We start from the raw sequence: 23,705 nt of genomic DNA on the forward strand, positions 1-23,705 counted from the left end.
GGGGGCTGGCACCCTGACCCTGTGGGGTGCACTTCCTGGCAGTGTTGGGCCTCTGGTTGTTCGTTGTGTTCGCGTTTCTGTAAGACTGCTCTCAGTACAGCCTTTCCTTTAGCTCCAAAACCGTAATAGAAACAGGTACAGATTTAGGATTTTAGCTGTTGTCCAGTTGACGGAGAGTATATTTTCCGCTGTGACAGAACTTTTTCGGGTGACACTTAGATTTCTTTAATGCAAAAAGTTATTCACTTGGAACAGTATCAAAGCGAAAAGTTCTTGAACCCAGTCTGGAGTTGTCGTGGGCTGCCTGCTTTTTCTCGAAGCATCCTCTAGGTGGACTTGGTTATTGTGGTGGGAGAGGGAAGGGTGGGCACAAGATTGAGGACAGAGGAGAGAAGGTCGGGTGGCATCCCTTCTGGTGCCGGGAGAAAGCAGGGCCATCCCAGTCGGCTCCTGGGCCTTGTCCCTGTGTCCGTCTGGAGCCAGACGCCAGTCGCTGCCTGCCTGTGTGGTCTTTGGTCCCCCTCTGCTGCGTTCCTTGGCTCGCGGACTCGAACTCCTCGCCTGCGGTGCCCTACCCAGCTGTGAGGGGGTTAGGAGCGCAGCAGCTTCCTCTGGGCTCCTGAATGGCCCCCCCACCGGCCGACCCCCTTCGCGCCTGTGATCCATGGCTCTGAACCCTCTGAGGGCTGCCCTGGGACTGAGCCCTGACTCTTCTTCCGGGTGGCTTCCAAGGCCCTGCCCCACCTGCAGCCTGACCCCTGGGCATCTTCTGCCTGTGCCTCCTACCTCTGCATCCGTGTCGCTTTTGCAGGCTCGCCCCCATTACTGTGGACGGACAGGGGCCAGGTCTGTCCTGTCCCAAGCTGTGTGCTTACTGCCCAGGCGAGGTGCACTGTGGACACTCAGCTAGCTGTAGAGTGAGTGAACGAGCGAAGGGGGCCGGATGTAAGAGCCGAGCCAGAAATCCCCCACACCCCTCAGGCCCCGGTCGCAGGGTCGTGGAGCCGCCGGGCTTTGGAGCAGCTCTAGGAGCTGTTCTTTAGCGCCAGGCAGAGATTCTGGTTTTAGATGTTGGCTCACAGCTTCTGGAAGACACTCAAGAAAGAACAGGTGAGTGGACTGTTTCAGCCCCTCAGAAAGGGAAGGTTGCTTTGTATACACCTGGTTGCGCTCTTTCAGAGGCCGTGTCAGAATATTCGCCAGAATCATCGTGGTGTATTTATACGTTGGTGGCAAAGCTGTGGTTACTGTTCAGCTGTCCCCAGTGTGGTCTGGAGTATGTAACTTGTAAATGCTAACTTCCGAGTTTCGCTTTGCAGAGACATTTTGCTTTTCACAAAGCAGTGCTTTGCGAAGCTTTTTACTTCTCTGCACCGTATTATGCAAAGGTTTCCACAGAGGAAACTAGCCTGTGCAAGCATACAGAGCCTGCCTCCCGAATCAGTAAATAAACCAATCCAGCAGTGACTGAGACAGCCAAGGGCTGCTCAGAGACTCACCTAGATTCCGAGCGAAGGGAAGGCGGTGAGGGCGCCTGCCCTCACCTGTGCCGCTGGGGAGGGGCTGTTAGTCACCTGCAGGCTAATGACCAGGCCATCTGTCATTTAGTAGCAGATTTAGCAAGGAGCTTAAGTATCTCTTTGGGCAGAAAATAACTCGTTAAGACATGAAAACTGAATAGTACGGAATTGGTTAGCCTCGTGGTGATTTGCTGTTTTGGGAGTCCCAAAGCGGTGTCTGTCACCTGGGTGTTGGGGGTTACTTCCTGTTGGAACCCCCAGGTGTGAGTGCACCCCACTTCCAGCTCTGATGTTTCCTCATTTCTGAACTCCTGTGACCTGGGCCAGGGTTAGGGTTAGAATGTACTTCCCAGAAAGCAGTCTGGCTTCCTGTACATCTTGGAACGGAGTCCTTTACGTGAGGACACTGCGGGGTTCACCTTCTCCCAGTTAAATCCACAGAGAGCATTGCCAAGGCTGAACGCAGGGACAGGCTCCGACCCAGCACATTTGCAGGGAGGCCTGTGTGCAGTTTTAATTTCCCAGAGGCAGGTGATCTTTGTCTCCAAGTTCTGTCCAAATACATGAGTTTTGATGAAGGAAGGGAGGGAGGGAGGGAGGGAGGGAGGGAGGGAGGAAGGAAGGAAGGAGAAAGAAAGAAAAGAAAAAGAAAAGAAAAAGAAAGAAAAGAAGGAAGGAAGGAAAGAAGAGGGAGGGAGGCAGGCAAGCAGCAGGTGCCCCTGGTTTCAGCCTGCATCCCGAGTCAGGTGTGGCCCTCCTGGGGCCGGGGGTCCCACACCCCGCACACTTCCAGGCCTGGTGGCTTCCAGCTGCTTCTCTGACCTGCCAGGCTTCCGGGCACCCACCCCAATGCTCCCGCTGCCCCTCTGTCTGGGTACTCCACGCACGAGACTGCTCTGCTGAAGAGCGTGAAGGGGTGCGTAAAGGGGAGGGCAGCTTGACTCTGGTGTTCGTGAGCCGCGGGTGGCAATGGAATTCCGGGAGGAACGTAGCGTGGGAATGAGGATTTCCAGGACAGCAGGCGTCGCGTGGGAAGACACAGAGGGCCGGCTGCAGCGGGGCCCGGGGCCCCCCCAGATGCCTGGGAGCCTGAGAGCACGGCCTCCGTTGGTGCACGTGTAGCCCAGTAAGGTGCAGCGTCCTTGCCGCTGGCCGGGCAGCACAGCCCCCGAGGCAGGGGGTGGAGGCCCCACGCCCGTCCTGGTGTCCCAGGTGAGTAGACTCCGAGGTCCCCGGACGCCCAGGCAGGCTCAGTGCCCATGAGCCCTGCCCTCGGGGACTGGCTGTCTCTTCGAATGCACCAAGAGCCGCCTGTGATCCGGTTCTCATTTTCCGGAAGGGCGAGCGCGTTGCACTTAACTGGGGCTAGTGTCGAGGAGTGGGGAAGGGGGTCCGGGATTGGAGAGACTTGACTTTCCATCCTGCCTGCTCTCTGGTCCTGAAACAGAGTCTTAATGTGTGTGTATGCACACACACGCAAGTATGGACGCGCGCACGCAGTCGTGTTTTGCGTTCTTCTTAATTTCAGAGGACTGAACGAAGTACTGTCAGTTTTACGTCTCGTTTTAGAAAACGAAGGTTTTGTCCCTGAAACTGGCCAGTCAAGCGCCCTGTTGCAGAAGCCGGTGCTTGCCCACCCTCTGCCCCCGCAGGCATCCGCCCACCAGAGGCCTCGCCCCAGATGGTGGAGAAAGTCCGAGGACGTGTCCTGAGCGCTCTGTTCCTGCGAGTCTGAGCAGGACTCCCACAAATCGTGTTTCACAGAGCTTCACCCCTACCCTGCCAGAGACCTGGGGCCTTGCTGGCACTTTGCTCCTTCACCTTCCTGCCCCCGGGGCCTTCCGCCTCTCTGACCTTCGCGTCCTGGACCGAACGTCCCGTCCCCAGAGCCCGCCCCTCACAGTTTGCTGCAGTGGGTCTGGACGAGGAGTGTTTCCCACATTTCTGGTGTTCCGCACGCCTTTAGTAAGTCCGCAGATTATTTTGCAAATGAGGCCAGAGCGAAGGGTGTGTCTGAAGTGTGCTTCTCAGGCCCGGTCAGTCATCCTGCAGCCCTCTCTTTCGCGACGGGCAGCAGCGTGACTGAGTTGCACGTTCCTGGTGTTTTGTGTTTTCCCCGTGTGGTAGCCTGGCACACTTCAGTGAGTGCACCTCTGCTAAATGCTGCCCTTAAACGCAGACGCAACAGTGGCACCTGCCTCTTCTAGCACAGGGTCCCCTCGGTTCTCTCACACCTGCTGATGCCCCACGAAGCTGCCAGGGACCGGCCTGGGCAGAGCCACTGGCTCCGTCAGTGCTCACGCGTGGGACGTGTTCCAGGTGCCTGGACACCGTGGCCTTTTTACTCCCACGAGTCTTACTTCCGTGTTAGAGCCAGTGTGGTGATTTCTTTTCCCACATAAAGTCTGAAGAGCATCTTTAGCAGTGTTAATATTCGAAACCCGTAGGACGGGGGCACAGAGCCGGGCTCAGACAGAGTCCCTGAGGCCTGGAGGGCAGGTCTGCTCCATACAGAGCATGCCCAGAAGTGACCCTGCTCCAAGACAGCCGGGAATCCCAGGGCTGAGGGCCTGGTTGGGATCAGGCCCTGAATGTTCCCAGCGTAGGGCCCACAGCGGAACCCCGTCCCTGTGGCGCTAAGTCTCTCACCAGCAGGAAGGAGTTGAGTCCTTAGTCACTTCTGTGCCACGTGACTCACGAGCTCTATGTCCTCGTGGGCCCACGGAGCTCAGCAGCTCCCAAGCTCAGAGTCCCCCTCCCCTGCCCCCCAGAGCAGCCACGGCCACTGTTGCCTCCGGCCCCCACCCCACGCCCTCCCATCCTGTCCCGGCGGCTTTTGTGTGCTGTGCCCAGGAGCGCTTGGACCAGCCCACTCCACACTTCCCCTTCCCCAGGGTAGTTGGGGTAGCGAGCTCCCAGGCCCCTCTCCACCCCTGCCAGGCTTGGTGTGAGACCCACCCTCACCCTGAAAGTGTTACGGTGGGCCGGGAGCTCCCTGCAGCTGGCGGGTCAGAGGCAGGATCCTCCCTACATCTGAGGGAGGACACAGCCAGGATGTTCTGGGAGCTCCCTACACCTGGGGGGACAGAGCCAGGATCCTCCCTGCAGCTGGGGGGTCAGAGCCAGGATCTTCCCTGCAGCTGGGGGGGTCAGAGCCAGGATCCTCCCTGCATCTGGGGGGACAGAGGCAGGATCCTCCCTACATCTGGGTGGTGGGGGGGAACAGCCAGGATGCTCTGGGAGCTCCCTACACCTGGGGGAACAGAGCCAGGATCGTCCCTACACTCCTCCCTACCTCTGGGGAGTCAGAGCCAGGATCCTCCCTACATCTGGGGGGGCTGACAGCCAGGATGCTTTGGGAGCTCCCTACAGCTGGGGGGGGACAGATTGTACCCTCGAGTCTCCTTGCAGCTGGAGAGGGACTCACACAGCTGGGGGCTGGAGGCGGCATGTGGTTAAGGGGCTCCCTGCAGTTGGGGGACAGGGCCTGGAGGTTCCCCAGGAGCTTCCCGCAGATGGTGCCCTGGAGCCATAATTTTGGGGAAGCCAGCTGTTGGCGGTGAGGTTGAGCGGAGATGTCCTGGGGGCGCTCGGTCTGTGAGGGGAGTGGGGTAGGAGGTGCCTGGACGGGGGTGTCTGCAGCTGGAGGCAGGGCATCGTAGGGCTCCAGGAGGGGCCCCTTGCGAGGGACTGAGGATGTGCTATGACCCTGGGCCCCACAGGCTCTCTGTGGATATTTGCCGAATGATTGGAAGCCTCTGGAAATGCTTCAGCTCTTGAATTTCAAGATTCTTCTATTCAGATCCTGCCGAGGGCCCTAGAGATAAGGGATTTCCTGGGGCGCAAGGCCAGGTGTGTCTGTGGGGGTGAGCAGCTGGGGGGACCGGGTCTGTGCCTCTCAGGTGCGTCTGGCGGGGGGGCAGGAGGGGGGATTGACAGTTACTTATTTTTCTCAGTCTTCTTCCTCCCTGCCTCATGCCAGCCCTGAGGCCCCCACCGGCCAGGGCAGGTTGGTGCCCCTCGCACGTTCCCTGCCCCTCGGACTGCGCTCTGCTCTGCTCTGCTCGTGGCTGAAGCAGTCCTGACCGTGAGGCGAGCGACGGTAAGCTGCTCCCCAGGACCCTTGCTCCCCCTTCCGTGCCAGGACACGCCCCGACCTGAGACCCTGCTGTTAGGAGCTGCGGGCTGTGTCCTCGGATGGATGGACCTGACCTGAGCGTCACTTTGTCAGGACTGAGCTTCAGGGCCGGGCCCTGCTGTGTCCCGGGGCAGCAGCTGTGGGAGGAGCAGACGCTTCGCGGGCAGGTTAGCTCACAGCTCCTGGTGCGGCTGGAGCACAGGGACTCAGGTGCTCATCCCCAAAGGCTCCCGCTGCATTCTGACCCTGTGCTTTGCTTCTGAGCCTCCTTTGCTCAGCGGACAGGGACAGGGGGCCTTCTCCGTGCTCCCTCCCTGCTCCCGCCTACTCCCTGGTTGGTTGGTCGGGTCCTGGTCCCTCCCCTTAGCCCCCTTAGGTTGGGAGAGGCACTGTGCCTCTGGGGGCGGGGCGGCCCTCCCCTCCCAGTCCCTCCCTCACCAGGATGTGCCGCCCCCTCCCCCCCCCCCCCCAGCGCCTCACCAGGACGTGTCCCCCTCCAGCTGTGCTCCCAGCCTGGGCTTGTACCCATCTGTGGGGGAGAAGGCTCCCGCCACCCTGTAGGTGAGAGCTCTGTGCCTGGAAAGCTCCCTTTCTGAGGACATGTAATTACAGGGTGTCCTGGCCCCACAGGTGAGACGCCTGTGGAAACGGGTCAGTTGTCGCTGAGTTCCTACAGTCTTTAAAGAGGGATCTGGGGCCAATTCCTGCTCTGGATGTGAGCCTCGTCCCCAGAGTGGACCGTCCAGCCCAGAAATCTTACTCTTTATGGTGTTTCTGCTTCTGTCCCGCTGGTCTGTTCCTGAGCACCTGCCAAGAGAGCCAGGCCGGGGCCCTAAGTTCTCAGGGTGACCCGGGACCCGCGAAGGGCCTCTGGCCTGCCTGGAACTTCACGTCTGGGGGGGCACAGGATTGGCAGCGTGGAGTCACAGGGACCGGGGGACAGAGCTCTGGCTCTAGCTCAGGGGTCCTGAAGACCCTGAGGAAATGAGATTTGGCGTGAAACTCCGTGGGTGGGAGGGGCGAGGAGAGGCGGGGCCGAGGGCGTTTGCTGGCCATCCGAGCCGGGAGGGGCCGGCCGTGAACACCCACAACCGCCCCCTCCCCCCACGCAGGGCCCTGCACTTCTTGTCTTTCCTTAAACCCCACCAGGTAGCGGGGAGCTCTCCTGTCCCCTCCCCTGGAGGATAGGTGCTCCCTCCCCTCCCCACCCCTGCCCGCAGGCAAGCCCTCTCCCCCGCCTGCTGCTGCCCTCGGGGCTGTGAGCCAGCCAGGGCTGTCCCCACTGGTGTGCATTCCGTGTGGGCGGCGGGAGCGCGCTGGCTCTGGCTCGCGATAGACACTTGGCGTGCGTGCGCTGGCCCGGTGAACTTGTTCTCCAGCACATGCGTTCTGCCTACTCCCAGCCCGAGCCGCTGCCCCCCCCCCCGCCCCCAGGGCTCTCTGCGGGTGCACTCGGGCTGAAACCCTGATGTGGCCCGGAGGAGAGCTCAGGGAAGCCCAGACTGGGGGGCAGACGGGGGCACACGAGGGGCCCTGGGAGCTCAGAGGTGCTCAGGCAGGAGCGGGTCTTCAGTGGAGGGGGCATCGTGCCGCTGCCCAGCAGCGTGCTCTCGGGGCTGAGCGCCAGCGGGGGACCCTGGGCAGCTGAGGTGGCGGCCGTGACAGTGGCAGTGCGGCAGGGTTCCGGGGGTCTTCCTCTCTGCCCCCAGGCCCGTCCGGTCCTTCACTCTCTTGTCTGTGCAGCAGGGACACCGAGGTCCCTGCTTTCCCAGGCCTTTCTCCACCGGCCGCTGCGTCCCTCCCCTGCCTGGGGGCCCAGCCCCTGGCGGTTTTTCCTGGGGACCTGGAGTCTGTGTGGCAGGCATCTCCTGATGTCCCCGCGTGCCCTGCCCGCCCCCTCGGGGCCCCCCGTGCCTCCGTCTGCTACATTCACCGGGGGCCCTGAACTGCCCTCCCGGCTGCCCGCTGACCACGCACTTGGCTTCACGCCTCTCTCGCCAGCTGGACTGTGTGTGGGCCCTGGTGCCGGGGGCCTGCACACGGGGCCCCATGAAGTGCCTGGTGCCTGGTGACAGACCAGACACGGGCCTGAGCCCCCGCAAGGCTCTGACCTCTGCCCCCGGGCCCTCAGACGCTCGCCAGAGGGCAGGTGAGGAGGACCGAGTAGTGCAGATTCCCTTGGTTACGGGGTGCGTGCCCCGGGGTGCCGTGGACAGAGCAACTCTGATCCCACAGGGAACCGCACAGTTGTTTGCTGCTGCCCGACGAGCCAGGCCGTCCAGCGTGTCAGGCACGGTGTGTGTGTGTGTGTGTGTGTGTGTGTGTGTGTGTGTGTGTGTCTGGGAAAACGGCTCTGCCGTTGGACTGCGTTGCAGGTTGCAAACTCAGAGTGAATTACCGAAAGACTGTCCTTTTGCAGAAACTCCAGGTTGGGTGACTGTGCTCGAGATGAGGTTTGAAAGCTCCTGGACAGACAGGACCGGGGCTGCCTGTGGGTTGAGGGAAAAAGCAGGTTTTAGGAACACTATATTTAATTTTAGGTTTGAGTGGGAGAGCTGAGAAAAAATAGCTTCTGTGTAGCGGTGAGCATGGCCCGACAGTCACACGGCCGGACAAACGGCTTCAGAGTGAGGGACCGTGGGAGCCCAGGGGCGAGAACACTGTCACCTGCACACATCAGCCAGGAAAGGACGGTCAGTCCGATGGGGCTTTGACACCAGAGTAAACAATGACAGTCACGCAGGAGGCCCAGTGAAGACAGAGCTGTGCCTCCGACGTGACCCCCACGTCCCTGCGCTGCCCCCGCCCGGATTTCTAGCCTCGCTCCGTGTTTTGTCTTTTCGTGGAGGGGAGTCTTTGCGTGAGAGCAGCCGCGCGTGAGGACGTGGGAGCATCGCAGCACAGTTCAGGGCGCGGCTCCCTCTGTCTGCTTTCCAGTAAGGAAGCTACTGGAAGGAGGTGGTTATCCCCACCCCTGCCGCGTGCGTTTGGGGCACAGCGTGCTCCCCGTCCCCTGCTCCGTCCCCCTGTGGGGACACAGAGGGGATGTGCTTTCTGAGGTTGGCTTGCTGGGCAGGCATCTGTAGGGCGCTGGGTCCGCATGGCCACTCTCCTTCCGAGGCTCCGAGGCCGGGGGTTTGTGCAGGGAAGCACTGGACTGCCAGCTGATGGCTCTCCTGTGACAGTTGCTGTACGTTTTCTAAGTTCTTTAGAAGGAAAGGTAGATGTATGTGTTTTGTTGCTGCGTCGGGGGACAGTGGCCCCAGGGGACGTGGCTCTGCGGACCGCTTCCCTCCTGGACCAGGCTCGGGGGGCGGGGGGACATTGGGCATTGGCTTCCCAGTTTCGGAATATTCTGTCTGTTCTAAATCAGGATTTTCAAAAACAACTTGCTTTCGAATTTTTAAGTAAGTGACAGCAAAGAGAAGAGAGCGATTCCCCAGGTAGGGTTCTCCTCTGTTTATCCCACGTTGCCCTGGCGATCTTTCTGCAGACTCCGTGTGTCTCATCTCTCCTCTCCTCGTGGGAAGAGCCTGGAGCGACCCAGGCCAGCCCCCCAGGGTGCTGTGTGAGGAAACTACAAGACCCACCCCAGACGCCGGGGTGCCCTCAGCCCCTGAGCCCTGTGCAGGCTCTTTTCAGAAGATGAGCCCGCGCTAACCCCTGAGCCACCGGGCCTACCTGATGGGGCTAGCTGGTTCCCTCTCAGTGTGGCTCCCGGAACTGCAGCCCTTCGGGGACTTGGTCCTGAGGCGTCCCTTCAGCCAGTGAGCTGGGTCTCTGGGCTGGGAGCCCCCCAGTGTCCACAAGTCTGGGACTTCCCTGCTTGGCCCTGGGAGCCCGTCCTGCTGGGTGTGGGCAGGCCACCGCTCAGATGGCACCTCACTGCCAGCTCAGGGTGCCCGTGGTCCCCCCTGGACCCTCTCCCGTGTTCACTGTATTTGTAGCACCCCCATTAATCCAGGCTCCACCATCCCCCCGGGCCTCGCTCCTTCGTGATCGTCTCCCTTCCCTGCGCTCACTGGGCTCTGTTGCTCTGGAAGAATGTGCCGTCCGAACACTGGGGTCTAACTGATGTGAAGGTGGCAGCCCTGTCTCCTCCCCCGGGAGCCGGTCCCCTTGGGTCTGTCCCTGAAGCTCCTCCCCCAGGAGCCAGTCTCTTCTGGTCCATCCCCGAAGCTCCTCCCCCGGGAGCCGGTCCCTTCTGGTCCATCCCCGAAGCTCCTCCCCCAGGAGCCGGTCTCTTCTGGTCCATCCTCGAAGCTCCTCCCTCTGGCTGGCCACCAGCACCTGTCACACAGTGACCATCGCCTCAGTGTCCCCTGGTGGCACCATCCGGCTGTGCTGTCAGCAGCAACACCTGCGCGAGCGGCTCCTGGGGAGCTGGGCCTGCCAGCTGCACACACAGGCTCCCTGAGCTGTCACCCGTAGCGCCTTGTCGCGCAGCTTCGTGGGAGAGGACGGTTGTTCGCAGAGCCCCAGGTGCACCTGGCCTCCACCACAGCCGGTGGGCCCCGGGGCCCTGTGTTCAGCCTCATGGCCACGGTGCCGAGCTGTGGTCTCCCACGTTCGCTTTCTCGTTCGTCTGTGTGTCCAGCAGCCTCCAGGAGGGGCGTGTGTGGCCTGCGGGCTGATGGGGTGCTCGCCGTGTGTGAGCGCCATTCCCCGAGACTTTCTAAGCCGCTGGGTGGAACTAGTGCAGGGTAGGACCGTGTGTCACTGTGTGTGGCCGGCAGGCGCCTCTGCGTGTGTCTCCTGTTTTCTCAAATCACACGGAGGGTGCATCTTTCTCTAGTGCATTTGGGAACACGTTCTCGTGTCCTTTGGATGGTGGTGATTATCCTTTCTGCAGCTGAAGCACGCTGGCCCTGGAACCCGCTCTCCCTGCAACCTGCCCTCCCCCCGATAGCACCTTGCACCGCAGGCTGGGGTCCCTCGGTGTGCGCTGGGGGCGCACGGTATCTCGGTGCCTGGCCAGCCTGTGCACGCCCTGCGAGGACACGTGTCACTGCAGTGACCTGGCCTGCCACAGGGCGGCACAGGTGGAGACACCGGGGACCCTTCCTCGTGTGCACCCGAGGTCTTTGTCTCTTGTGCACCCTGTCGGCGGCTCTGTGTTGATTGTGAAACACAAGGCGCTTGGACCAGCTTGCGTGACGATGATGTCGGCGGTCCTGGTGGCCTTCATGGCCTTGGCAGAGAGGAGGGAGTGGCTGCCAGGTGAGCCTGAGCGGGGGTGTTGTGACCACAGCTCCAGACCACGGATCCGGTGAGCTCACTGAGAATCGGGGAACGTTTTACGTTAGAACCGTCTTCCTACGGGAGGTTTGAGACGGACGCCAGTGAGTGTGCTCGGGTGCTGACCCCACAGACCTGCAGCTTTAAGAGCAGGTGTTTATCTGTCCCGGTCCTGGGAGCTGGGAGCCCGAGACCCGGGCGTGGGCAGAGTGGGTTCCTCCTGAGGCCTCTCTCCTTGGCGTGGAGGTGCCGTGACTTCCGTGAGTCCTCACCGGCCGTCCCTCTGTGCATGTCTGTAACCTAGTCTCCTTTTCGTATAAGGACACCTGTCCTATGGAATTAGGGTCTGCTCTGGTGACCTGACTGTACCTTAATACCCTTTCCAAGGCCCTGTCTTCAGTACGGGCACGTCGGGAGGCGGGCTGGGGGTTGTGGCATCAGTACTGAAGGGGGGCCCACGGTTTAGCCCCTAACACTGAAGCAGAGAAAACGTAGTGAGCCCCGTGCCCACCCTCGCCCACCTCAGCAGTCGCCAACTTCGGCCACTCTGGTCTCGCCGACGCCCGCTCTCTCCCTGGTCTCACTGATCTGCAGGCAAAGCCCAGACTTGACCTGTAGATGCTCCCGGGTGCGCATGTGTCTCGAGCAGGGCCGCGGGCATCAACCCCGGAGCCTCACACACGTACTCCCCTGGAGCCTCCTTCCAGCTCCTTGCTTTTATTTTCTTACGGTGTGTTTGGGGCTTTTGTCCCTGAGTGTCTTGCTCTGCGTTTTACCGATCGCCTCCCCGTGTCTCCCGTGTCTTCTGATCCAGAATCAGGAGGCTCTGTTTCTGTTGGCTTGTCACGTGGCTCATCCACACGGCGCCCGGCTCACATGTCTGTCTCCGTCCACACAGGCCCCTTCACATGGGTGTATGCGAGTGGTGGGTTCCGGAAGCCCGTGGGGACACTCCCGGGTTCTCCCCGTGGCTGCCCCAAGGGACAGTCTCGGGATGGACAGCGCGATGCCTGATTCTTCGTCCTTGTTGGCCCGGGTGCCACTCGAAGCCGGTCTCCTGGGGTCCGCGGAGGCCCCCAGTGAGGTGGGGCGTGTGCGCCTGGTTGATGGACTCGTGAGCACGTGTGAAGTTCCGTTACCTCATCGATGGCTCTTACCGTGGTCACAGTGGCATGTCTGCCGCGGGGGCTCCCGGGCCCGGGGACCTCTGCCTGCCTTCCCCATCTCCGCTGTGCTGCTGGGTTCCAGGTACCCCATCCACGTTTTCTGCCCCCGCTGGGAGTGCCTTTGCCCAGGAGCCCTGGTTCCCTCTGGCAGGAAATAGTGCTGGGAGCCTGCAGGCGGCCGTGAGGGTCTCCTTGCGCCTGGGTCTGCTCCAGCGGGGACTCCAGACAGAGCATACCGGGCCGGAACAGCTGCTCTGTGACTCAGGGCAACCGTGAACCTGGAGGGCAGCGTCTGTTCCTGGGGACCCCTTTCCGATGGGACCGTGTATCTAAGCCAGCTTCCAAGGAGCGTGAACCGACTCAGCCAGGGACCGTCACCGCGGGCCCCCCTGGGACTGGGTTATAAACCCTCAGCTCATGGGAGGGCCAGCCTGGCACTTTTGAGGGTGACTGGGGCTCCTGACAGGGACAGGCCGCAGCCCTCTGAGCATCTTGGAGGGGACGCGGGTCCCGTGTTAGCAGCCTTTTCCTGCTTGGTCAGCAGCGTTCCTCCCCGTGTGCCACTGCTGCCCCTGGCCCCTGCCCTGTGCCATTGCCGGGGGCAAGGCTGGCATTCTCTCCCTGAGGCCCCGCTGACCCCGCCCTCCGGCCCAGGGCCGCCCTGAGGGGGGCTCTGGTGGGAGCGGGCACGCCCCACCCAGGGAGTCCAGCACAGAGCTGGGTCTTACTCAGATTGTGGGGGGGCGGAGACCTGCTCTCTCCCCGGGGCCCCCCTCTGCCTCCCGGCGCACTCCCACTGGGGAATGGGACGCCCCCCGCTGGCTCCGGGAAGGAAATACCGTGTCCAGCCTAGTTGCTAATTACAGTGCCTCCCGAACGTTGAGCCGGAACTGCCTGGAAACAGCCCAGTTGGCCCCTTTCGTCTGCTTGTGGCCCTGTTTGTTCTCCAGTCCAGCCAGGACGTTCTGAGCACGCGTTTCCTCGGCCCCAGCACACTTGAGAACGTCCGTGTGGCTGACATGGCTGCCCTGCCTGTGGTCCTGTGGCTGGAAACTCTGAGTGTGCTCTGACAGGCTGGGCACAGGGCGTGGTGGACAGCGAGGGCACCGGGAGGTGGCCGGGCCTGGGAAGGACGCAGATGGGCCAGAAGATGCAAGGGGACAGGAGGGTCCAACCAGCCGGTAGCCTGGAATTCAGGAGGAGTGGCCATAGCCCACAGAACGTTCTGGAAGAGGCTGCAGGAAGCCTTCCGAGTCCTGCCCCCTTCTGGGGACCGTTTGCCTCTCCGGGGCAGGGCTGAGCCCAGTGGACAGCACGTGGGCCCAGTGCTGGGGCAAGGTCAGGGCAGGGTCATGGGGTCCTGGGGAGCAGCCCGGGAAACACACGGGGTCTTAGCCCAGGTGGCCGGGGCCCTCCTGCACCCCATGGGCCCCCCGAAGGTGCTCGCCTTCCCCAAGCCGCTCACGTGGCCCTCGTAAACCCGTGTCCACCTTCTCCCCGTCCTTCAGGCCCAGCCAGGTGGTCACTGCAGGCCTGTGACGCTCACTCACCACACTGTGCATGAGCCCCGTCTGTGAGCTGAGGGCCCCGGCCCGTGCTGGGCACTCACACGCCCCCTCCCCGCTCGCCGTGAAACTCGGAAACCAGGTGGTGTTCTCGGGATGCGTGTAAGAGGTGCGCGAATTGTCGTCACAGTCAGTTGTGGTCACTCACGTGTTGTGTCCCGGGTCCAACAGCTGCTGGCCACCCACGGGAACACATGTCATTAACAACGTGAGGAGCGGCACACGTGCCCTGACTCGGGGCACCGGGCGGGTCTGGGTCACCCCTGGAGGGAGCGGGGCGCCGCCCCCCAGGGGCCCCTCGCCTCCCCGTCTGTGGTTCTCAGAGGTACGGGGCGGGGCTGGCGCTCCCACGCCCTCCAGGAACCCGTGTGGTTCCGTCTTTGTCGACCCAGAGCGGGGGGTAGGCCTGATGGCGGGCGAACAGCATCGCGGCTGCACCCTCGCACTGTGAACACTTCCTGGCGGGCTCTGTTCACGTGCTTTGCTGCCCGGTCGTCCCTCGGCCCGTCCCGCGCGGGCAGCAGGTGTAAAGGCCGTCCGGGGCGCCCGCAGCCAGCCGTCCGGAACTTACCGTGGGGCTGGAGAAAGCTGGGCGTTCTCAGTGTGGCAGCGGGAAATGGGGCGCTTCCGAAAATACCGCTCTGTGCTTTTACCTCAAGAAGTTAAGAGGGGCGTTAGAGTCCGAGTAAGAGCGGGGTGCCTGTAGGAGCTAAAATTCATACGACCGACCGACTGGCCACGGGGACGGTAAACCCATCCAAAACTGGTTCAGTAAACAGGCTGATAGAGTAGAAAAATACCGGTCAGTGTAGGCCGAAAAGTTTCAGAGGGCACGAACAATGCTGATTACACGGCAGGGCAGGGTGACGAGAGGCACGGGAGAGTGCCACGGGCAGCTTCTCAGTTCTCTTGCAGACGCGTGCGAGGTGGGAGATTGGTTAGGGGAGGAAAAACCTGCTGGGGACTCCCAGAGAGGATTTTCTCAGTGGCAGAAGCACTGAAGGTTCAGAGGAAGTGGGACACCTAGGTAAGCGATGAAAATAAAATTAGAACAGCGCTTGTGTGTGCATCGCCGTGGAAACTCCCCCGAGAGGCAGCTCGCTGGTGTGCAGGGGGGGCCACGCCACGGGATCCCCCGGAGGGAAGCTGTGGGTCAGGCCTGCCCCCGACTCGACCCAGAGACGCATCGGTGAGCAGACTCAGCAGTTCCTTAAAAAAATCCCCGACTTGGGGCGCCTGGGTGGCGCAGTCGGTTAAGCGTCCGACTTCAGCCAGGTCACGATCTCACGGTCCGTGAGTTCGAGCCCCGCATCAGGCTCTGGGCTGATGGCTCAGAGCCTGGAGCCTGTTTCCGATTCTGTGTCTCCCTCTCTCTCTGCCCCTCCCCCGTTCATGCTCTGTCTCTCTCTGTCCCAAAAATAAATAAACGTTGAAAAAAAAAAATTTAAAAAAAAAAAAAAAAAATCCCCGACTCTTGGTTTCGGCTCAGGTCATGGTCTCACGGTTTGTGGGGTCGAGCCCCACGCGGGGCTCGGTGCTGACAGCGGGGAGCCTGCTTGGGGTTCTCTCTCCCTCTCTCTGCCCCCCTTGCTTGTGCTCTGTATCTCTCAAAATAAATAAACATTAAAAAAAAGAAACCCCAGCGCTGTGACCAAGGTTCTCACGTCTAAAAGCAGCATGTGGTGGACGCGGGCTGAGCAAACAAACACCAGAAGCAGGAAGGACAGCAGGTCGCGTTCACCCATTCGTGATGTGGAACAAACCCAACTCCCAGAAACCCAGGGGCGGGAAGGTACTTTTTTGTCAGCAAAGCACATCTGCCACAGCCCAGAGCAAGTCCGCACTCGATGGGAAACGTCGTCACCAGCATCAACCACAGGACAGCAGATGTGATGTCTGTGCTACGTTCACTTCCTCACCTTGTGGGGCCACTAGACAGTTTAAACTCATACACACGGCTTGTCTCCCACCTGCTGGGCGGTGCTGCTCCTGACAGGGGACCCGGGAGCGCCTGCAGAGAAACCGCGGGGCCGTCCGGTGCGGGTAACGGACGAGCAGGGGGGCGGCCGTGGGCCCTGCAGCCGGTCGGCCGGGAGCTGGGAGACGTCGCTGTGCACTTTCTCCTGGCCTGTCTTTTCTGTCCTCCCTGCGCCGAAACCTGCACGTTCGAAGCGTGTGTTACTGCAAATGATTGTAAGTTGCATCTGTTGATCACCAATCCTTTGTAAGTTTAAGCTTTGCCATCCGTCCCCTGCCCTGTTTCCTCCCTGATCGCTGAGATGCTGGCCCTCTGAGACCGCGAGGCTCCTGAGCGTGTGTCCCCAGGCGTGTGCCCCCAGGCGGGGACCACAGCCTGGTTCCGTGCGCACGGGCGCCTGGTTTTAGGAACGGCCATCTGTCCACCGTGTTCCTGCCCTGACCCCTCTGGTGAACCACGTGTCCATCCCCACGGAGCCCCTCCCGTGGTGTCACCCCGACCAGGCTGCCCGTTTGGAAGTGGGCTGGCTGTGCCCCGTTCTCTGCGGGGCTCCCGCCCGTGATGTCCCGGGGCTGGAGAGTCACGGGCGTCCCCAGTGCTCCCTGAGCTCCCGCATCCGCCTCACCGCGGGGAACCTCAGCGCTGTGGAGGCGTCCCCGGGTGGTGCTGGGGCTCAGGCGTGTGCCGGGCGGGCCCCAGAGGGGCTCGGGTGCGCGGGACGGTGGGCGCCGGGGCTGGGGGATGGCGGTGCAGCCCAGAGCCTCGGCAGGACGTCCTGGCCACTCGCCGCCACGTGTGAGGGCAGGCGTGGCGTTTCCACGCCAGCTCCGGGGCTGGCTGCCCGTGCGGAGTCCGCCGATTCTGGAGTGACCTCGCCTCTGTCTTCCCAGATGGCCTTCATGACGCTGACCCTCTTCCCCATCCGGCTGCTGCTTGTCCTGATCGCGATGCTGCTCGCCTGGCCCTTCACGTTCTTCGCCACGCTGGGGTCCTCGGAGAGGGAGCCCGAGCCGTCCCCGGCCTCGTGGCGGAAGTAAGTCACCCGTCTGCAGGGCCACCGCGTGCCCCGGCCCCCCCGGCCTTCCTCCCCTGCCTGGGCCTGGAGCACGCCAGGCTGCCCTCCCCCGGCCGGGACACCGCCGGCCACATGCCCCCTTCCCCTCGGGGAGTGGCCGGTTCCGCCCCTGCCGTGCCCCCACCGCACCCCTGCCCTGAGGGGGTCCTCGGGGGCCGGGCTGCTGTTGGCGTGTCCTCAGCACAGAGATTCCCCGCGGGTTTCCGTGTCCCCAGCCCTGCGAGGCTGTGTGTCGGCCAGCGTCTGTCCTTCTCGCTGGTCTGGTCTCCGCAGGGTCCAGCGACCCTCCCTGCTTCGTACACCTGGAAGGTCCCTTGCGTTTGCTCACCAGATACTGACAAAGGAGAGCCATCTGTAGACGGACGAGTCGTGAATACGTCTCAGCCAGAGACCCAACGTGGACCGCAGGAAGTTAAATGAAATCACAGCATTTTCTTGTTTCTTCCTAAAGCTGTTCGCAGAGTATACGCATTAGTAAATGAAGGTGGCGAGTGTCAGGAGGACTTCGAGAAGTATTTCCGGCGTCCTGGAAGTTGTCGTTTCTGTCGTAAACCCGGAGACGTCCCCGCTCTCCACACCCTAACGCCTCTCGGCAGCCATACGGGGGCCCTTGAACGGTCTGTTCAGAAAGAGTCACTACTAGGCCCGCACAGGGGTCAGCAGAAAGGTGCACACGCCGGGTCCAGCCGCGCTCGGTTTACCAACAGCTCTGCTGGAGCCCGGCCACACCCGCTGACCCGCGTACCGCCCAGGAGGGCGGAGCCGCCAGGGCAGACGGAGCCCAGGGCATTCGCTCCTGGGCCTTAAGGGGTTTGAGGGACAGGCTCGACTTCCTGCACCGGGAGCGCGTCTGCTCTCTGCTCTCTGCTCTGCAGGAACACCATGCCCACGGCCGGCAGGCGGGAGCTGGCGGGTCCTCGGTGCCCGTGGTCCCGACACGCACCTGTCGTGCTCACACAGGGCACTGACGTGCGGGGCAAAGTCGGCCAATTTCGAGTCAAGCGTTTGCCGAGCCAGTGATGAGTAAGGCGTGGCCATGCTTGGGGACGGTCCAGGTGCCTGGGGGACCCCTCACACAGGGTCTTTGTGTGCACCCCCTGCCGTGTTTCGCGTTCTTGGACCATCATCGGTACCAAGTGAGCCACAGTCTGTCTCCCTCCCGGAGGTCCCAAAGGCAGGCCGTGACCTGTTCCCATTCTGTCCCCAGCACAGCCCCTGGCCCGGGGACGCCAGGAAGCAGGTCCCGAGGGAGGGACAGCTGCTCGGCATTCCTGTCCACTGTGGTCACTTGGGTGCACTGCGGTCATCACTGGCTCTGGGGTCCTCGTTCTGACTTTTTGGATTTCTTAATTCTCTTTGAAGAGCTTGCTTAACCTGGAGGGTGTTTTTCAGTGTTTTAGCCCTAAAATAGGGATTTAGTGTCAAATGTGTAATCAATCAAAATCTAGACCAAATAGGAATCAGACTTTCAGTGCCGCTAGGTTGAGAATCCATAGCTAGAAAGCAGAGTTTTTTTGTAGTTTTTGACAAATTACAAGTGATTTGACTAAAAATTTGAGGTTTGAGTCATGATAGGTTAACACGACTTCCCGGCATTTTTGTCTTAATTCCTTCCTTCTTCAGCTCTGTCCCTGGGCTGGGATCCCCTCCTCTGTCCACACACACAGTGCAGATTCTGTCTTTTCAAAGTACGGGACTCCGGGCTGCTCTCCATTCCCCGTGCCCACCCCGTGCGGTTCCACGTGGCTCCTTCGGTGACAGATGGGCCACTGCCTCCCAGGTGCCTCGTGTGCCCAGAGCATGCCTGAGAAGTGTCCTCGGCAGTGAGAAATAGAGGTGTCTGTGTCCGTGGAGACCGCACGTCACTGTGCACACACGTATGAGTGTGTATACGTTTATGTGTGTGCGACCATGAGTACATGCCTGTGTGGGAGTGCAAGCATGTGTGTGCATGTGTCCAAGCATGTGCACGTGCATATGTGTACCTGTATGTGAGCATGTGTGTGTACAAGCATGTGCGTGTACAAGCATGTGCGTGTGCATATATGTATGAATGTATATGTGTGTGTGAGCAGGTGAGCACATGCATACATACATGTGTGGGCATGTGAGTGTGCATGTGTTGTGTGTGAGCATTTGTGTGTATGTACATGCACGTGCAGGATGTGTATGTGTGGACACATGTGTGTATGCATGTGTGGGTGTGTACATGAGTGTGTGTATGTATATGTGTGTACAAGCATATGCATGTGTATATACGTGTGAATGTGTATGCATGTGTGCAAATGTGTGCACGTGTATATGCACATGTGGTGTGCACGAGTGTGCATGCGCATATGTGTGTACAAGCATGTGCATGCGTATGTGTGCACGTATACATGCATGTATAGGTATGTGCGTGAGTATGTGTATTTGTATACAAGCACGTGCATGTGTATATATGTGAATGCCTGTGTATATGCAAATGTGGGTGTGTACACGTGTGTGTGTGTGTGTGTGCGCGTGCGCGCGCGAGCCATGCACAGCCCTGCGCTGGGTCTGGTGCTGGAGGGAAAACACGAGTACCATCAACACTGAACTCCTTAAAGGAGAAGGTGGAGACAAGATGCCTGATCCGGGGACTCGGGAGTTAGGAGGAAACGGATTAGCGCACACGGGCCTGTGCGGAAGAGCCGTGGGGTGGGCCGGGAGGTGTGCAGTTTCACACCTTGCAGAGTCGTGCGGGTCTGAGCGGGCTGATGCTCCTCCGCCGGGGAGGGTCTGCCGAACGTAAGCTCCCGCCATTCGGACTTGCTAAAGGAAAGGCCTTGGGCCTCCAGGGAAGGGAGGAACGAACAGTCTCACAACACACTTACTTCCCACCGCAGTCGTGTGAACAACCAGCACATCTTCTTGCAAAACCCGACCAGCGGGCCAGCGGTGGAGGATGGTCCTCGGCGTCGCCTCTTGGGCCCACTCACGAGGTTAGGAGGGGCCGGTGGCGGTCCCCTGGGGCCACCGCAGCCACGTGCCACAGGCTGGGGAACAGCGCGAGGTTGCGGGGGCTGGAATCGGGCAGGTCCGGCTCCTGGCCTGCGCACGTGCTCTCTCGAGGTCCTCGCCTGGCGGGCAGCCCCGGTCCGTGTCTCACGGGACACCTGTCCCGTCGCGCCACAGCCCCGCTCTTAGAGCCCCATCGAACCTCATTTGCGGTTACAGACTCTCGTTCGCCTGTTGCTGACGGGATGCTGAGCCCGAGCATAGCCTGCGCTTCTGCCCCCTCGTGTCCACGCTGCGATGATGCTCTCCTCCTGGGGGTCCCCGAGCCCCCGGCCCCCCATCGCACGTTCCTCTTCTGCTGGGTGCAGCGACTTTCTGCAGGTTTGGGCGTCGTCTGCCTCCTCGGCCTGGTTTGGGTTTTGTTTTTTTTTTCCCTTGTTTTTTTCCTCCCAAGATTTTGTGGAGCATCGGGGTTTTTTCTCAGAGGACAAGCAGGAGAAACTGAGGTGCGTTTCGTGTCCGGGAGTCTTTGTTTTCCCCTCGGTGTTGACGGGTAGCTTGTCAGGGCACAGACGACAGGTTCCAGACCTCCCGTCCCCGGGGCCGCGAAGATGTGAGTGCGCCGTGGTGCCCGGGTAGCCCATCTGCTCTTCTGGAAGTTTTGACATCTTCTGTCCGTCCTTGGGAATCTGAAAAATTCTCGAAGGAAGTTGTAGGCGTCTGTGGTTTCGTGTTAAATTTTCCGTGTCCAAAGTGGCGTCCTTTCTTCCCTGCCTGTTCCCGGGGGAATCCTGCTCGCTCCTCAGCTTCCCAGGGAACTGGCTGCTTCTGCAGCGAGAGACTGGATTTGCCAGACTGTTGCCTCGTCCTCCGCTCCTTTCACAGCGCCCCGTTCTGGATTCTAACAGCTCGAGGACGGTGTGGACCGCAGCCTCTCCCCTGGTCGGTCTCTTGTCCGTCACGGGGCTGGTTGTGCTCACGTCTCAGGCTCTTGGGCTCCCGCCTGGGCGATGCGGCAAGAATGCCCCTGTGCGTGTAGGTCTGCGTCCTGCCTCTCTATTCCCAGGAAACGCTCCGGGCACCTCAGGCTTGTCGTTGCTGCCTGAGCCTGGCCGGGAGGCGTCGGGCCAGGAGGCCTGTTCCGCGTCCGCAGGCCGGCTCTTCCCAGTGGGCGGTGTCCTGGGGATGGCAATCCCCGAGACCTCAGAGAATCGTCAGGGGTGGTGCATGCATCCGCCCGCTCCCCCCCCCCCCCGCTTCTGCTTAGTGCCCTTTGGCCTGTTGGCCTGAGGGGCGGTGGGTGTGTGTCCAACAGAAACATCAGGATTTGGTCCCCACTTCCCAGCAGCCCCCCTCTCCTGCACCCGGCTTCCCGGGACTGGCTCCCCTTCCGGCACAGCCTGCCCGGCGCCCCCTTCCTTACGCATCGGCAGGTGTCAGCTGGCTTTGATTCTTGCACGTGTTCCTGTTAGGAAAAGTAGCAGACGCGCACACAAACACACTTGGCAGTGTGCGCTTGGACACGTAAGGAAGTGATCACACCGGTTGTGGCGATGTGGGGATGTGTGAGCCTGGCCCCCAGCAGGTGTACAACCACACCGGGATTGTTCATCCCCTGCAGGCGACGGCGGCTCAAGGCGGCCCCGTGAGGGACTGCTGCTCAGAGCCGTCGGGCCTCGTCTTCCAGAACTCTCTTGAGGGATTCAGTCCCGTGAGATTTCCGGCTCTTTTCTGTCGCTCAGTCCTGTCATCGTCCACCTGATCTCATCTAGAAAAGGCTTAACAGCGTGGCATCTGGTCCTGGGACCACGGGCAGCCTGAGGGAGGTGGGACCGTGGTTTCTCACCACAGGCCTCCGCTCCTGGTCTCGGCCTGACTTCACTCCTGATTTTACTTCCATTTTGGATGTTTTAGCGGGCTGATGTTTCTTTAAAACCTCCGTGCTCGGGATGCGAATCCGTCACCTTCCAATGCTTGCGGCCCCGGAGTCTGTGAGGTCGGGACTCTGTGTGTCTTTACACTGCTGTGAGGCGTGGCACAGCCACTTCCGTTTTCCTAACAAAGTCACAATGTTGCACGTCTACACAGAGGGACGAAAGCACAGCACCGGTTTTCTTCCCTCCTCCGGCCGGTGCACGTTTCGGATCAGCCTGGACGGCACCCTGGATGGCCTGACAGGTCAGGTCCGTGTGCACGGGGCCGGCCTCACGCTCACAAGCCATGACAGAGCCGGCCTGCGACCCCCCTGCCCTGCCTCGGTTTGACCACAGCACCTTCTTTTGCAGGGTCGTGGACGTCCTGCTCAAGGCCATCATGCGCACCATGTGGTTTGCCGGAGGCTTCCACTGGGTGGTGGTGAAGGGGCAGCAGGCCCCACCCTCTGAGGCTGCCATCCTCACTCTGGCGCCCCATTCCTCCTACTTCGACGCCATCGCTGTCACCATGACGATGTCCTCCATCGTGATGAAGGCAGAGAGCAGGAACATCCCAATATGGGGAAGTGAGTGAGCTCCCCGTCCCCATGTGGGGCGTGAGTCCCCCCCTCCTACTGGGAGTGAGTCCCCTCCACCTCCTGCTGGGAGTGAGTCCTCCCCCTCCTACCGGGAGCGAGTCCTCCCCACTCCTGGGAGTGAGTCCTCCCCCCTCCTACTGGGACTGAGTCCTCCCCCCCTACTGGGAGTGAGCCCTCCCACCTCCTACTGGGAGTGAGTCCCCCCACCTCCTACTGGGAGTGAGTCCTCCCCCCCTTCTACTGGGACTGAGTCCTCCCCTCCTACTGGGAGTGAGCCCCCCCCACCTCCTGCTGGGAGTGAGTCCTCCCCCCTCCTGCTGGGAGTGAGTCCCCTCCACCTCCTACTGGGAGTGAGTCCTCCCCCCTCCTACTGGGAGTGAGTCCTCCCCCCCTTCTACTGGGACTGAGTCCTCCCCTCCTACTGGGAGTGAGCCCCTCCACCTCCTGCTGGGAGTGAGTCCTCCCCCCTCCTGCTGGGAGTGAGTCCCCTCCACCTCCTACTGGGAGTGAGTCCCCTCCACCTCCTACTGGGAGTGAGTCCTCCCCCCTCCTACTGGGAGTGAGTCCTCCCCCCTTCTACTGGGACTGAGTCCTCCTCTCCTACTGGGAGTGAGTCCTCCCCTCCTACTGGGAGTGAGTCCCCCCCACCTCCTACTGGGATTGAGTCCTCCCCCGCCTACCGGGAGCAAGTCCTCCCCCGCCTACCGGGAGCAAGTCCTCCCCTCCTACCGGGAGCGAGTCCTCCCCCCTCCTACTGGGAGTGCGTCCTCCCCCTCCTACCGGGAGCAAGTCCTCCCCTCTTACTGGGAGTGAGTCCTCCCCCCTCCTAGGAGTGAGTCCTCCCCTCCTACTGGGAGTGAGCCCCCCCCACCTCCTACTGGGATTGAGTCCTCCCCCCTTCTGGGAGTGACTCCTCCTCTCTCCTGGGAGTGAGTCTTCCTCCCTCCTACTGGGAGTGAGCTCTCCCCTCCTACTGGGAGTGAGCCCCCCCACCTCCTGCTGGGAGTGAGTCCTCCCCCCTCCTGCTGGGAGTGAGTCCCCTCCACCTCCTACTGGGAGTGAGTCCTCCCCCCTCCTACTGGGAGTGAGTCCTCCCCCCCTTCTACTGGGACTGAGTCCTCCCCTCCTACTGGGAGTGAGCCCCTCCACCTCCTGCTGGGAGTGAGTCCTCCCCCCTCCTGCTGGGAGTGAGTCCCCTCCACCTCCTACTGGGAGTGAGTCCCCTCCACCTCCTACTGGGAGTGAGTCCTCCCCCCTCCTACTGGGAGTGAGTCCTCCCCCCTTCTACTGGGACTGAGTCCTCCTCTCCTACTGGGAGTGAGTCCTCCCCTCCTACTGGGAGTGAGTCCCCCCCCACCTCCTACTGGGATTGAGTCCTCCCCCGCCTACCGGGAGCAAGTCCTCCCCTCCTACCGGGAGCAAGTCCTCCCCTCCTACCGGGAGCGAGTCCTCCCCCCTCCTACTGGGAGTGCGTCCTCCCCCTCCTACCGGGAGCAAGTCGTCCCCTCCTACTGGGAGTGAGTCCTCCCCCCTC

General features: G+C 61.4%; 1 protein-coding gene across 1 annotated transcript in view; it reads left to right on the forward strand.

Moving 5' to 3' along the window:
* LPCAT1 (lysophosphatidylcholine acyltransferase 1) overlaps positions 1 to 23,705 on the forward strand; it is a 43,688-nt gene that overhangs the window by 891 nt on the left and 19,092 nt on the right. Inside the window, exons 2-3 of the mRNA XM_047094294.1 lie at positions 16,496 to 16,638; positions 21,945 to 22,159. Of these exons, the coding sequence (XP_046950250.1) occupies positions 16,496 to 16,638; positions 21,945 to 22,159 (358 nt within the window). The remainder of the gene's footprint in view (positions 1 to 16,495; positions 16,639 to 21,944; positions 22,160 to 23,705) is intronic.

The sequence above is a fragment of the Lynx rufus genome, unplaced genomic scaffold (assembly GCF_022079265.1).
Source record: "Lynx rufus isolate CCGP_SWC_20201006 ecotype Redwood Valley unplaced genomic scaffold, mLynRuf1.p SCAF_1, whole genome shotgun sequence".
Taxonomy (NCBI): domain Eukaryota; kingdom Metazoa; phylum Chordata; class Mammalia; order Carnivora; family Felidae; genus Lynx; species Lynx rufus.